The 16294-nt window shown below is 44.0% G+C and overlaps 1 protein-coding gene across 8 annotated transcripts in view; it reads left to right on the top strand.

Moving 5' to 3' along the window:
• The first annotated feature begins 1902 nt into the window (after nt 1-1902).
• Nucleotides 1903-16294, top strand: part of GRIP1 (glutamate receptor interacting protein 1) — an 819646-nt gene continuing 805254 nt past the window's right edge. For all 8 annotated transcript variants that reach the window (XM_078676427.1, XM_078676419.1, XM_078676408.1 and 5 more), the window contains exon 1: nt 1903-3692. In XM_078676427.1, the coding sequence (XP_078532553.1) occupies nt 3560-3692 (133 nt within the window). In that variant the 5' untranslated portion in view covers nt 1903-3559. The remainder of the gene's footprint in view (nt 3693-16294) is intronic.

The raw sequence follows: 16294 nt of genomic DNA, 5'->3' as shown, positions 1-16294 counted from the left end.
TTTGATATTTGTATAGTGCAGCGTTCACCAGTTTATTGGCCTCTTGGAACCTTTGTGCACATATGTCTGCAGTTTTGACTCGCCCATTGCAGCTTCTCCCTCAAGCAGCATCTATTTTTTATTTCTCACATTTCATGATATAGCATGTCACCCCCCTGGCACAGAGCTCTTCTGTGAGGGAGTGGGAATGGGAAATCTTACCACCTTCCTTCTAGATATTTAGAATGTCAGGTGTGTAGGGGGTTCTGTCGGTGTGGGGGGGGGGGTGCGAATTGAGGCCTCCACTTAACCTGCGTCAATCAGGTATAGATGCTTTGACTAAACCCCTGCATTCCACAGCCTGAACGTTCTGTTGGAAGCACGCTCTGGCTTCATCGCTCTCCCCCTTGAACCCGCAACCCCAGCTGAGACCCGAGTAATACTTCTATAAGTAATTGAGAGGCCGATGCCCCTGGTTCACTCCACTGAAGAAACCCCAAAGTGCTCTCACCTGCCGTCCCTCCACGGTGTACAGGGCGGGGGCCTAAAGGACTCGAGGGCGGTGGGTAAACCCTCTACATAAAATACTGCCCGCTGAGGGCTTTGATGAGTCAATGGATGAACAAGGTAACAAATGTGTGTTAATTGTATGGCTGGATAGGAGGATGAAGGAATGAACGGTGTTGTCTAGATTCACCATTCCGATGCTGCGATGGATCGTGTTTTCCAAGTCCTTGTGAAACAAAACTAGAAAAGAAATGCTGCCCATAATCAAATGTTCCCATTGCCAAAAGTCATCCTTAGGGCCAGTGTTTTTGGATACAGCAAGTGTAGGGCTATACAGAGGAGAGGATGTGGCCTCGGTGTCGGCTCAGCATCCTATGATTCTGGTCAAATCACTTAGGGCCTGATGTATCAAAGGGTTTTGCCCATTCTGTGTCTATGGGGAAACGTGTTGATACATGTGGCCCTTAATCTACTGTGTCTACCAAAAATGGATGAGTCCTTGTGTAACGTAACTGGTGCTCATGTAAAGCGCTCCAATACCTTCGAGTCGAGTTTGCGCTATATACATTTTCACAAAAAAATAAGAATTCAAGTAAATAATGGCGAATTGATAAATACATGGCCATACAAATAAGCAATTGTGTGTATGCACTCACAGATTGGTGGAAGAGGCAATGAATGAACGAGTGGATGGATTGACAGAATTATTAATAGAGCGATATGTTAATGAGTCTATTGACTAACAGTCGCATAGTGGATTTCTGACTTGCCGCACTTGTGTGGCGGACGATACTACCGCCTGCGCTCTCCCAGCGTGCCGGAGTGTTGTCGAGGCCGTGTTTATATGTCGTGCTCCGCCGCATCTTCCCACCCCCCTCGCGCCGTCTGAGAGTCTGCCCCCTCCCGGGCTCAGGTGTCCTCCCCCTCTCACACAGACTCGCATACACCCGAGGTCGCGCTCCTATCAGCGCACACCCAGGATTGCGTGGAAGGAACCACCTCCCCCCGGCTCTCCCTGGCATCCCTCCCCTCTCTCCGGCCGCCCTGCGCACCCGCACCTGGACCACGGGCACGGACAAAGGGGCCGAGAGAGAAGGGCGGCTCCTGCCACCCCGCACACCCTGGCGCCTGGTGGAGACGGGGTCCTGCAGCACTCTTGCCTCCCCTCCGCGGGCAGTGGTACGGTCCATTGAGGGCTCTGCCCGCTCCCCCTGCGCTGGCTGCTCTTCAGAGGATGGACGCAGGCGGAGCCGCACCGGCCGGGAGGGACGCTGCTGCTTCAGCCGCCGGGGTGCCTTCCTGACGGGCTGCCGCCCCTGAACGACCTGTGGGGCAAGCCTCCCCCCGCCACGCGCTTCAGAAGGATGGAGGTGCCAAGGGTGGCAGTCTGTGTCTGAGCCTCTGAGCGCCCCCTTCCTCTCTGTCTGGGACCTGTGGACACCCCTCAGCGCCCAGGCACGCCTCACCTGCTCCGCCTGTACCTGGGTGAACTCTGTGCGGGTGGGACGGCTCTCCTGCACAGCTGCACGAGAAGACTGGCTCTCCAACACTTTACATTATGCTATTGCTCCCTGGAAGTGGATTTCAGATATTTTGCGCTAATATATATATTTTTTTAGATTGTTAACTATTTTAGTTTAGCTTTTTTTGCTTTCTAGATGTGTTTCATCATATAATAGTGATGTTTGATTTCTTCCAAAAATTGCCTGTTTTATTTTTTTCCAATTCTGCTGTGTTCCATCGTATTTTGGTTATTTGTTTCATTCGAAGGATTTAAGTAGCTTTTTCTGACCAGTAGGTTCAGTCGTTTATTTGGGCATTGTCTGCTTAGTCTTTAGAAATAGCAGTTTACTCTGGTTTTTACTTTTCAACTTGCAAGTTTATTTCGTCTGCTTGTATTTTTTTCCACCAGTAAATTGTGTGGAGTCAGTTAGTGGTGTGTCTATCTAGACTGGAATTTTCTCAGCGTGAGCGTCTTATACTTTTTTGGGGTGCCTTGGCGCCTCTTTGGGAGCCCCTTCAGATCTTTGGCATAAAATGGTTTGTCAGAGCTTATCCCTGGTGGGGAACTCGACTTCTGAGATGTTATGTTTCCTAAGCCTGTTGCAGAGCGTATCCAGGACTTCTATAGTGTAGCCCGTCACAGCACATTAGTTTCAGAGTTTTAACGTGGGCTGGGCTTCCTATGGGTTCCACCCATGACCCAATGTTGGTTTAAGTGGTCAAATGTCGGCTTAGCATCCTGGAGGTTTTGCGTAACCCAGAGGCTCTAAGAGGTACGACCTGGACGTACCCTTTGTTCTATGAGTCCATGACTGCAGCCCACTCGAGAGCTGGGGCATCGTGAAGCCTTGTGTTGGTGAACTGATTCCACGTGAGAGTTGCGATTTACCTGATCATTCTGTAGAGTGAATTACGTCTGCTGGATCTCTTTTGAGACATCACGCCAGATTTGGCCTCTTGTGGTGTGATTTCATGCCACTGCAGCCCACTTAAGAGCAGTGACTCAAGATTGGGAGCAGTGTGTTGGATTTCATGCCCATGGAACATAGTCATGGGGAGAAAGTTGTGCTGTGGCTCGCTTGTGGGGAACTCACGCTATTGGGGCTGATTTGGGAGTTTTAATCTGGCCAAAGGCACATATCCTCTAACTTTGAACTCTGACACTTGAGTTTCTTGTGTTTGGGAATTCATGCTACTTGCCCCCATCTGAGATTTGTGGTACTCTTGAGCATTCTGTGTGGGGAATTCGTATTCACTGAGCGCTTGGAGACTGATGTGCATCTGGGGTTGGGTGGATGTCACACCCTTTGTGAATGTTGACCCCTCCTGAGTGACCGTATTGGAAACCCGCCTTTTTACTGATACGTCTGACCCCACCCTCCTGTGTTGGGAATCCGTACCCCTCTGAGAGCTGTGACTCTATTGAGCTTCTCGTGCTAGGATTTCAAGCTTTTGGAGTTCTTCTGTGAGTGGTGACACTGCCGACCCCACCCTGTGCTTGGAATTCATGCACCTGGACCCCCTTTTCAAGGCGCAAGTCTTCATCCTCTGACCTTTCTAGACTGTGGCGATGGAGCGTTTTTGGGGCTTCGTTAAGCAAATAAGAAGATCCAGGAGACGGAAGGGCAAGAAGTACCGTCCAGAGGAGGACTACCATGAGGGCTACGAGGATGTGTACTACTACGCCTCTGAGCACTTTCGCAGTAAGTTAGTGGGAGCAGATCTTGAGCCATGTCGTACCTGGGTGCATGCTGTAAATATAGTAATGTCTCAATGCATGGGTAAAAATGGTTTGTCTTACTACTGCCAGATGTGCATGCATACACCGACAAAAATCCACAGAGGGAGTCGTTAGAATTGGCTGTCTCTTTTTAGGTACCTTAAATGCGAAAATAAAGAATTTCTACTATGGTAGTGCAGGCTAAAAGAGCCAGGACCGCAGATCTTCAAAACGTTAACAGCGATAATGTCTTAATTTGCCAAGATGGTGCAATCTGTAAGGCTGAGCATGGAGCCATCTTCAGATCTTTCTTTGTCATTTTGATAAAATGTATCAATAGGTGGAATAATGGGAGTACCAGCAATGAATACTTATGAAATGTTAAGTTTCTTCTTGGAATGAATGAAGAGGTTGTGCCTTGCACTTCTGCAAATTGAACTGTCAAAGGGTCTTTCTCCCATAAGTAGGACTTCGTATATTTTTATTTGAGTCTGTTACTAGCGAGAGCTCCGCGTGCCCCCTATTTGAACTCCCAGCGTTGGCGGCCATACTTAAGGGCATCTCAAGTTGCCAGTGTTCGCTGATGGGGAAATAAGGTCAAGAGTTGTCAGAGATATCTCCATCCGCTTCACGTTACTGGTGTAGCTGACTTTAGGATATTACAGTTCCCGTGGCCATTGCCAAAGGTGCTTTCTCTGGAAAATCTATACAATCTACCATGTTGATTGAGAACTGGGTAGCTTGTAGTGTACAGTGCGAAATTCGATTGCTACCCAACACACTTAAAAAAAGATAGTTTTTTTGGCTTCGACAATTACTTTCTTGGTCCCATTTGTAATCATGTAGGAAGCTGAGAATGGATTTGAGGCGTATATCTGTGAAAAAGGCATGAGTCATAGTGCATGCTTTGTATTAGCAAATAAGTAAGAATGTTTGTACTGCATTGAAAACTGAGTGGTATCCACAGAGGACGCAGTGATCCCATTTTACACGCTGTGAACGGCATTGGTCTTTAGTGTGTTTCTAACTTATCCCAATTTCTGGCCTTTGAGGGAAGTTAGGCATGTGGCAATAACGTGATCTGTGCATGATCATGCCTTGTTCCTGAAATGGGGGGTCTGCCCCCATAGCTGACAACATCTTCGCCATGTCAGGGACAGGTGCCTCTGCATTCATTAAAGTCTTGAATTTGGGTGCTTTCTGTAATAAACCTAATTCATCAATTGCAGCACATTTGGAGAAGATCCTGTCCTATTAAGTTTCTCCTCGGTATTTGCCCCATGGATGGGGTTTATGAGATGTTCTGTTGCAATTACATCCTTTTATGAAAGGATGAGTGTTGGCATCTCTTGAGCCATGATTGAGGCTGGCATTGTTTTATGGAACATGTTAATGCTGGATGTGTTGCTCAGAGTTTAGATTTATATAGCGTTCCTTTTCTTCAGAGTAGGAAAGAACCGCCCACTGCCTCCAACCAAACCTAAGTTATTTAATGACGGGGATTAAATGGCCATGGGAGTTTTTGAGCTTAAAATTAATTTTTTTATTTGGGGTACGTGAAAAAAAACGGGTATCATTTATTTTTGTACTCTGAGGCAACCGCGCACAATAATATATAATCGAAAGACGTTGTGGCGTAAGAACCACCCCCACCCCCCTTTATTTATTTTTTTACTACTACACTGAGGGAACCCTGAATGTTCCCCAGGTGTGTCTGGTTTATTTAGAAATGGCCTAAGCATTGACATTTATTCCGTTTTTAATGAGTGCCTGTCTGCAGGACTTGTTGGCAATTTCACTTGCTGGATGTTCTGTGCCAACAATCGACCATCTGTACAGTACAAGGGGTGAACATGTGCAAACTCAGGGGATGTGCCATGAAAGCCATGCTCTTCTTACTAATATGAATCTACAGATGTGGTAAATAAATAACTGTCCCTGACTCAACCATGAACGCGAAAGACCTCGCTGTAGCGCCCTGTCCGCACAAACCACACCCTAGCGCGAAGCACAGGCCCATGAAGCTGAGCTTTCCGGAATGGCTTGTGGTTTATTTGCTGCTGCAAAGGAAAGAGACTCCTGAGCCAGAGCCTTCTTGTCCTGGAAGTTTGCAGTGGTGCGAGCAAGCTAGCTCAGTGAGCTCAGCGCCTGCTGCTCAGATCAGCGTGAGGGCTACAGGTACAAATCCAAGTGTGTCCTCCTTCCCAGAATGATAGCACGTTTACCACAAATTCGATGCAGTTTTCTGTTAGGAGAAATGTTATATTTGGGTATAGCACTTGCTTTTGGTAGAATGGTGATTTCTTTTTTGTTTTCATCTTCTTTCAAAGATTTGAAACTGTAGGAGAAAATAACGTTTTAAAATGAGTGAAAACGACTACCAGTCTAACATAGGACTTTACAATTGGACATAAAATGTTTTTATCTAGGGCATACTGAGTAAACGTTCTTTCTAAGTTTGAAATTAATCTGAATATAGCTACTTGGTTGGTGTCGATTGTAAAAGCAGATATGTCCTTCCCATTTCGTCTTTTGGAAGCAGTAGGTCACTGACACATTTCAGGAAGACATTATTTGAGGATAACAAAAACGACGACCCAGGCTCGGCAGGGACATTTTAAGGATTTTGGGGGCCCTGGGCCAAACGTATTTTGGGGGCCCCTGTTGAATTTCGGAACCAATTCCTAGACGTGGGCGGAATTTGCGTAGTCGCGCTACGCAAATCTCCGCAAAACGGCAAAAAATCTCAGCGATCACGCAGAAGTTCCGCAAACATTCGGAATTGCTTGTTCCACCCATTCGCAATGCTTTCTTCCTGTTCGTGAATGCTGTTTGCGTACTCGGGGAGAAATATCTCACGAACACGTATTTTGAAAGCGCAAACAAGCAAAAAATTCCGCGAAGCCGCAAATCGCGGAATTTTTGGCAATTCCGCGTTCTCCGTGGAACGCAAAGTTACCCAAGTTCCGCCAATTCCCCGAGTGAAACAGAATTTACCACCTTGCTTACCAATTACAGCTCTTTCATGCCCTCTTTGGCCAGGTCATGCACACTACCCATGCACACTGGCCCAAATTCTCAATGTGTTTCCATCTGATATTCAGGGACTGTAATCTTAGTTTTCAATAGTGTAATACAGCAGCATCTCACTAAGGGCATTGCAAATAATCTCTGTGGCGCCCCTCCCATTTCTCATATGTGAGGTCCTGGTTGGATCGAAAAAAACCTTTTTTTATTGCATTTCCTTGTAAAATTTCTGTAATATACTCCCACAGATTACCCGTATTAAAATTGCATTAAAGGAAAAATGTATTTAAAAGAATCTATGTTTAAGAATCATTCAAGGTCATCAGGGAAGGACTGTCTTTAGAATAAAAGTGGCTCTATCAGCGGGAGCTCTAAAAGGCTGGGGCCCCAGGCCGGTGCCCACTCTATCTTAGCTTTAAAATGTCTCTGGGTGTCTGTGGTGTGTCTCTGACAGTTTTCTTTGCTCAAAGCCCACTATCGCAGTTGGTGCTTCATCAGAAAGTAATAAGCAAATTCTCCTTCTCGGCAGGAGTATAGGGTGTTTGGAAGTAGTAGAGGTGAAAAGAAAAAGCGAAGTAAAGGAGCCCAGAGAAACAAAAAAGTAGGCAAAAGTAAACCTGGAGACTGTTTGCTGCCTGTATCCTAAGGAAGCAGCGAATGGGTGGTCTGTCCGCTACTGAGGGTGTGCACCAGAAGCTGAATTCAAATATGCTATGAATCCTATAGATCAGAGAAGGGGACACAGGTGTGTTACAAACAGAAACCAGGTAGGAACTTTTTGGAATAATTTGTTGTAGAAGGGATGGAGGTGAAGGGCCAGATGGCCCTTGACAGTTCAGACATAGACCCATCAGGGTCCAACTTCGGGCCTTGGGTGTGTGGCAGTGTTTTTCTGCTTTTCACCATGTGGAATGAAAACCCTGTGGAGTAGGGGCTCCCCTACACTTTACACCCTATCCCAAGGGGAATATTCATGTGGTGATGTGACATTACTTGGAGGTTAAATTGCGTGGTTAAATCCTAAGGGTCTAACTGAAGCTGTTGATGTACAAACAATAGAAACAGAAACCTACAGGGGATAAATGGAGAATGATCTGGCAAATATTTCATATAATGAAGCTGTAAAATCCCCTTCATTATCGGAGGAAAGTGATGTAATACACATTTAAATAGTTTGGCCACTCTACACTACATGGATCTAAATGTATCACTGATTTAGTGGAGCATAGGCTAAAGGGTGGCAAAGGCATTAGACAGAAGCACCTTACATGCTTTGCAAAAGTCAATATAGCATTGAAAAACATAGAATGTTTTTAAATGTCCTGGTACATGGCTGAGGCTGTGCAGTGCGTGGTGGGGTCTGGGGAGCAGAGATGCTATGTAGAGGGTGCGAAGGGTAATTCAGCAATGACAGATGGATCTTGTTTTCTGGTGCCATGATGATGCTTGCCCTTTTATTGTTTGTTAAAACTGGTGAAATGAAAGGAGATATTTGTCTTTCCAACAAAAATATATTTACTGTGTAAGACTGCTCCACACCCCATGTATATGGATCTTAGAACACACTGCCATCCATATCTGATAAGTGAGACAGCAGAAATCCAGGTGAATGTGCTTGTGAGTGAGTTGCATGCTACATTTGCTCTGGTGTCTTCTGAGTAAGTACAAGGACTGTACCAAGTAGCCATTTGCTCAGGTATCTTTCGGTATATTAGGATTAATCTCGGTCAGGAGTATCCAACTTAGTCCCGAAGGGCAGATCCACGCCAGGTTTTTAGGATAGCCACTGGTGATGCAAATTATTTCAATTTATACTAATTGTATACAAATTTATTTTGCAAACAAGAACGTGCCCAGACGTGGGTCCCGTGCTCTCCATGACACTGGAGTTAAGCTAGCCTGGCTGATCAGGGGTGATACCCGAAAGCAGTCCTAGGATGCTTGTTTCCAGTCCTGGAAGGACCGGGTTTGGCAGTTCAGGCATGATTGTTCCCATGAGGAGCAGGGTCAAGACTGATTTGCATATGGCTCGGTCCAAACCGGGGTAGCGTGGTGAGCAAAAAAATGCAGGATTAAACCCAGATCTGTGACTTGGGATGAATTTCTGCATTGTTCAGCATTTCTCCCATCATCTTCTTTTTACAAATGTATTTTACCTGGATATTCAGAACATTTTGCATGGAACTGACCCTACAGGGCTTATGTTGAACATCCTGCCCTGATGCACAGGAAGTAAGAGGATTTGTTTCTTGTAGGCCTTTCTTACTGGCATGCATTAGTCTTCTTTGCCATCTTGGGTGAAATACAATTCACCCGAGATGCCTATAATCTTGATTGTGGCTACTTATCACAGTTGACTGGTGTTAACTGATCACATTTCTATCTACTGGAGATTAATTTGGCTGCATTGTTCTGGACGCCTTACAAAAAACCCCAGCTCCCAAAGGCTCCAACAAGCCAGTTTTCATAGCGTGAATAGGCAGGTTGTGGTCAGAATTGGGCGTATTGATGGAATCGTTCATTAACAGTTCACTTGCACAACCGTATATTTTTGCAATGGTACTAGTTCATGCAAGAAAATATGAGTGTGAACAGGGAATTTAATATGCAGTATGCATTTAATTAGACTATTGGGTAGAATGATCTAATGAGTGGTTATAACCAGCAAACCAGTAATTGCATAGGAGCTGTTGTAAAAGTGCATTTCATATACTCCTTTTCTACCTTTTGCTGATGTCTGAAGGACTCTCCTACTGGTCAGTTAGGTAGATACCAATTAGAGTATGTTGATGGACCAAGGTGTTGGTTGCAGTGTAATTTACAGTGTAATTTTTCGTTCCTTGCATGAAACTCAGAAAGTGTGCTTCAACCTTGGCATTAAGAAAATACATATGGAATTTCTAGTGAAGGGAATGCCAGGGATAGCTTTGCATGCTGTTTGTACAAACCTGCCAAGCTTGTGGTCTACTGGGCTTTTTATTTCTGAATTGGGGGGGGAGGGGTCTTTATTGCTTTTCTGAATTGTACATGGTTGTTTGCGGTCCAAATTCTCATTGGCACCATGTTCCACAACCTTGTGTGTCTCAACAAAGAAGGACATTTCATTCATGCAGGTTTTTTGAAAAGAGAGAATTATCAGGGGTGGTGTAGCTATCTAGAAAAAGTGAGTTTGGTACTGACTAGCATGCATCAAACCATGTCAGTGAAAGAAGTTCATATAGCGATGATAAAAGCAAGTAGCCAGCGAGTTGACATTCAGTCCCGTCTTGGGATACCTTTATGACTAGGGTCAGACCAAGGACCTGATTTAGATATCGGCGTACTGGTTATCCTGTCAAAACGGGGGACAGATAGACCATCTGCTGAAATATAAATCCCATAATATCCTATGGGATTTAGATTTCTGCGGATGGGATAGCCGTCACAGTTGTGATAGAATAACCTGTCTGCTGATATTTAAATCATGCCCAATACATTTCTGTTGCGACCTATGGAACCATTTACATTTCCTCTTTAGAGGTACAAGGGATTCAATGGCTGATGTGTGTCATACTCAAAACATTCAGACACCTTGCAATTTTTGTCTCTCAAAGACCTGATTTACTTTATTTTTTCATGGTGGATAGCCACAAGAAATGAAGTGTACGCTTTGGAAGAATTAGAGAGTCAGAAATCTGGCCAGAACAGCATCATGTGCAAAAAAAATACATTTAATTTTAATGCTAGTGTCCCAGTTTCCAATAAACACACATGGTAGCAACCTCACCTCAGCAGGAATCACTGTCTGAATCATGTTGTCATACTTACTAATGTTAGTAATTCATATATTGAAGCATTAGGAGCAAGTGTAAATATATATGGTCAAAATTATTCTTCGTCTAGTTGAGGTGTTTGTAAGAAGTAAACATTTTCCCTAGTCTGTCAAACATTAGAAGTGCATGGTCCACTTACCATTCATACTCACTCCAACTTGTTTATCAACTTTCACTCTGCACCTCACAGGTTTGCCATTTTAACGTTCTCCTGAGAATAAGAGGTGTTACTGTAACTCACTGGTACACATCGAGCCCTGAAGGGTGAAAAGCCTGTCAAAGAAAACTAAAAGAGATCTGTATGCGTCAATTCCCATATTCTAGATTCAACTGTTCTTACTTCTACTGCTGGTTACTGGTAGCGCTGTATTTGCACCACACCACACACACCACTGTTAGCTCAGACTCAAGTCAATGCCTTTCTGCAATCATGCAAAACAAATGGAGGAGGTACTCGCTTGACGAACAGGAATACGCTTCGGACCTCATCAATGGGTAGAAATGGGCTAAAGAAATGTTACATTACAATGTGATACAATACAGCCTTGTGTGGTTCCAGGACAATAGAAGAGTGGGTCATGTTTGTGATAGATCTAATGCAAGAGAACAGTTTCTTACTGCATAGGAACATATTTTTTTTAAAAGTCCTTTAACATTCAACTTGTTGTTGTAGTGTTTAATTTAGGCCAAAACAGAATATCATTGTTATATGGTCTATTATCCGTAAAGAGTTGGTTTTACACGTGAGTTCCGTACTGGGATATTTCTTGGAGCAGTGGTTCCCAAACCTTTTATAACCACAACCCCATGTTTAGAACAGACGTTTGCGACCTACCAAGCTTTAATAGACATAAGGATGGAACATTTTTACTGAAACTAAAGCATCATGAGCTATTGCACCGACATTTACAGACAGCACAATTCCATTGAAATGGCCACTAAATTTTCACGGACGTACAAAGTTTTACTGATAAAACTATATTACACAAAACATGATGATGTGTGGAATTTGGATTTCAGGGAATATTTGTCAGTTGTGCACCACAAAGTAAAGTGTCTTAATTTGATCTTATTAAAACCTTTGTTTCTGTCACACTTCAGAATTATAGAAAAAATGTTGCTTGATTTTGTTTTCCTAACTGATGAATGTGTACAGTTCATTTAGAGGTATGCACATTTTTTGTATGTACAAAAATGACATTCTACAGCCTTTCCTTTCACCCACCTGTATCCCAGCAAGAATGGCACTTAATTTGCTTTACTTTTCTTTCTCTGACTGCAAAGTGAGAGGAGTTTGTACGCACTAATCCATGTGTTAAAAAAGCAGCAATTTGTCAGAAGACAAACACACAGAGAAAAAGGGTCAGGACAGCAAACTCCTGCACCAGTCGTTACCGTATCGTGGCTATAAAACAAAGTTAAAACGTGGTGCAATGAGCCAGAGACCTGACCCTCACACGCCCCCAATAATGGAGAAAGAAGTTTCCCCGAGACAAATTTTAACACATATGGCTCTGCACTCAACTAAACATGTAAAAGCTTTATAAGTGGATATCCGTGTCCATAGTCCGTCCCACATAAAATAAAAAGATGGTATCTCCCAAATTAAAATGTCGCTGGGCGTCTTTATTGGAAAAATAAGTTCTTTTTATTCTTTGTTCTTTTATTCAGTAGAAATTCATTAAAATCACAGCACACATTTGATAGCCAAAGTGTGCTGTGATTTTAAGGAATTTCTACTGAATAAAAGAACAAAGAATAAAAAAACTTCTTTTTCCAAGAAAGACGCCTAACAACGTGTTTTATTTGGGAGATACCATCTTCTTCTTACGTGGGACGGACCATGGACACTGATATCCATTTATAAGGCTTTTACATGTTTAGCTGAGTGCAGAGCCATTTGTGTTAAAATTTGTCAGAAGACGTAGCCTGATATTTGATATCTTTCTTTGAGTCGCAAAAAATGTGACAAGATGAATACATAATTTAAAGGCATCTTTAATTATTTCTTAGACTATCATGACCCACCAAAATTTGGCTCCTGACCCACCAGCGGGTTAGGACTTACAGTTTAGGAAATACTGTCTTAGAGGGAAGCAGACCATGGGCATTAAGTGACAAAACAGCACGGATAACTGAAGTAACATTACACCCTGTTCAACTCTACTCACAGCTTGTTCCTTCCTTACTCCTTCAACATTATCCCTAGCAAATAACAAATGGATGTGGAGTGACTACACAAAAAAGTCAAGAATAGCTCTTTCTACTTAAGCCTCTGCTGAGACCCATTTTAATAATACAATGAATCACAATTTACCCACAATGTGTAATTCACCAAGAATTTGAGGCAGTCTAAATGTATACAAAGCAAAGATTCAGTGCATTGCATTATTCATGAATAGGGCTCCCGGTTTTATGGTATTTATTTTTATAACATTTCGGTCTGTATTTAGCCATATTTATTTTTTGGCCATTTTTTCTGTATTTATCCATATTTATTTTGTGTTTTGCGTATAAATGTAGTTGTAAAACAGTACAGTTCTGTATTTATTTAAATGGTAGAAGTGTACTCATACTTTGATGTCCATCATAAGTTGCCAAATATTACATAACAGTACATCCATTGGCAAATATTTGCATTATGCCACAAATGTATATGGATACATGTGGTTATTTAAAGAAATTTCAACCTGTTTTTTAATTTCCCATGCTGTTCATCTGCTCAGCTGTTGGGCTATAATTCATGAAAGACAGTACGAAGTGCCACTTAAAAGAAGCACATTTTCTGTATTTATCCACTTTTAAAAATAAATGCAGACCGAAAACACATTGTTTTCTGTCTGTATTTCTCCGTAAAAATCCATAAAAACTGCAAATGGGGAGCCTTATTCATGAATTAAGTTTGTTGCGTGTTTACTGCAACTAACATCGATGTCATATCTCATAATGTCATACAAAGACCGTTCCAAAAACAGAAAATAATCTGTTCTAATAGTATAACTTTTTAAAAAAGATTTTGGTCAAATGACGCTCAGTACTTGGGTGTTCACACAGTGCAAGTTAAGTATGTAAAAGATGTGTATACACAAAGTAAAGCAGGGCAGAATACCATGATATTGGTACACAATCAATTATGTATATCCAAATGCTTGATCTATACCAAGAAGTTGTCTGGTCAAATTGCCCAGCGTTTCACCCAGAATTTTGATGGTCCTGATCAAGATGGGTAAAAACGGGGATCTCAGAATGTTATTTCCAGGTCCCAAAAGCCTTATGGTGGCACTGTATAGTAAGTAAAAAAGTGTGGACAGTAGCGGAGCCTCTTTGTTACAGCAACACACACTGCATGGCTTTAAAAAATAAAGATGCCAGGAATAAGTTTGAACTCGTTGCCCATTGCACACCTCTTCCTCGAACTTTACATATAGTTGCACCTATGATCCTCAAACCACCCACAAGCAGTGGCGTAATAAAGACCCCCGCAGCCCCCATGGTGTGGGGAGGCCCCTGTGGTGTTCGGAGGCCACCAACCTCCAGGGGATCCCCTCAGCACAGTACTCTGGCCAGAAAGCTCCCGATTGAGTCCAAAGGGGGGCCCTCCACATACCTTACAGGCGGCCCCCTCAAGTTTTGTTACACCAGTGCCCTCAAGTATGGTGTTAAGTTTCAGGTTATGCGCAACTACTTAAATCCTTGCATGTTTGGAATGTGGGGCTGTAGTTGAATGATCAAAATCAGCTCTCTATTTTAGTTAGTAGCCTAGATTTGAAAGGCTACTCGTGTGGGTGGTAAAATTAGTGCTGCAGGCCCACTAGTAGCATTTAATTTACAGGTCCTGGGCACACACAGTGCACTGTAGTAGGGACTTAGTGGTAAATCAGATATGCCAAACATGGAGAAACCAAATACCATTACATTTTAGACACGGAGCACATGCACTTTGGCACTGGTCAGCAGTGGTAAAGTGCCCAGAGTCCTAAAACCAGCTAAACGAACGTCAGCACACAGTGAGAAACATGAGGGCAGAAACAAAAAGACAGAGTGTATCCATGCCAAAAGATGCCAGGTGTAAGAGGCAGGTTTTAATCCCCTTGGGACAAATTGCATTTTGAACACTAATCTGTTCCACCTGAAACTCCCGTTGTTGGCCTAAAATTAATTCCATGTGGTGTCTGTCTGTGCCGTACCCAGTGCAAACAGATGCAGTGAAGCCCAGGTACTGTTCCATCTGCCAAAAGCAGGTGGGGTGTGTCCACAAAAAGCCCAGTGATGAGGAAGGCATGCAGAGACAGTAAGTGTGGGTTGATACCACATACAAAGATAATTCCGGGTGTGTAATCACCACCCCATCATTATAATGCAGCCCATTCTCAGGCCTGAGTGTGGGGATTGGCTTGGGGGTCAGAGGGCAACGTGTCCAGTTGATGGCGGATGGAGAGATCACATTCAAGGCGCCGCATAAGCTGATTTTGGTGTGATCAGCAAGTGCATGGTCGGTGTGAGCAGGTCGTAAGGTCAGTAAGTTAGTGGGCTGAACCCCTTTGAAAACAGTTTACAGAGGACCCTATTTACAACCGAGAAGGACCCAGTTTTGTGTGAGAAAGGCATTGGAAAGAGTTTGCCTGGGCAAGCGAAAGAAAACCTGGGTTACAATTGGGAGTAGGAATATGAATATTGAGGAAGCTCTACGCAGGCGACTGTGGCATTAATCTAATGACAATGTACGTTTTTAGGAAAAGTTAAAAAAAATGTTAGTTGCGCTTTAGGCTGGCTGTCACTTTAAGCGGCTGCGCATGTTTCTCTGTAGCAGGCTTCATAGACCTGGTATTTCACCCTGCTGCATGATTTTTATGAAGCCAGAGCAAGGGACAGGCAGAGGGAGGCAAACCTTCCTTCCTGGTGCGTGCCTCTGCAGTACATGGCGGAATAAACGTGCATCATTTGTCAGGCCTTGGATGGGCCTTGTCAAAGCACGGTTTCAGTGCGAGGCCAACAAGCAGACCTATGGTGTGGAACTTTAAAATGGCATTTTTACGGCAATTTATTATCCTCCCAGTCCCTTCCGGGTGGAATAACCTTGCACACGCTATGGCTTAGCAGCTCTGTGTCAGCCCTAGTGATAAACAAGGCCTTCCTTCTCCCGGCGCCCTGGGCTCTGGAGCCCGGCGGTTCATCACGGCGCAGGTAGAGGAGTCCTTGGCGGCCTCCATCCGCTGCCTCCTGTCCTGCGTCTGATAGGGTGCCTGCCTGCCTGCCTCGGAGGTGTGAAATCCGCTAGAAAAATGTCATTGCGCAAATGCCACAACATGTCCCAGGGCTGGGCCGTAAATCAGATGCAGTTGCAAAACCGTGTCTTGTTATGAAAGCTGATGCGCGCGAGCCCCAGTGAAGTGAGGGCACGAGAGTGTAATGTTGTGAAGCCAGCTGACACTCACAGGCAGCTTTCAATAGCCCCACCCCCGCGAATTTTCTCGGTTTGCCTGTAATGGTAAATAAAATGTATGTTAGATCTGTACTGTTTTCCTTCAGCTTTTAGTTGGCCGGAGAGCACCGCGAGGAGTGACAGTAATCAGCATTGAGGGGCCACGAGAATTGACTGGTCACCTGATTGGCCTCCACTTCAGAAGTGGTTTGGCGCTCCTCGCGCCCACACTGAGTGCTCCTGCTGGGACTGACATCCCTCTGGGTAAGGATGTCAAGCTGTTACAAAAAGGCAGGCCGGTGTGTAGTAATGTCAGCCGCGCAC

This window comes from Lissotriton helveticus, chromosome 1_1 (genome assembly GCF_964261635.1).
Source record: "Lissotriton helveticus chromosome 1_1, aLisHel1.1, whole genome shotgun sequence".
Classification (NCBI taxonomy): domain Eukaryota; kingdom Metazoa; phylum Chordata; class Amphibia; order Caudata; family Salamandridae; genus Lissotriton; species Lissotriton helveticus.
The sequence above is the reverse complement of the archived record's forward strand: the minus strand, read 5'-3'. Positions and strand labels throughout refer to the sequence as shown.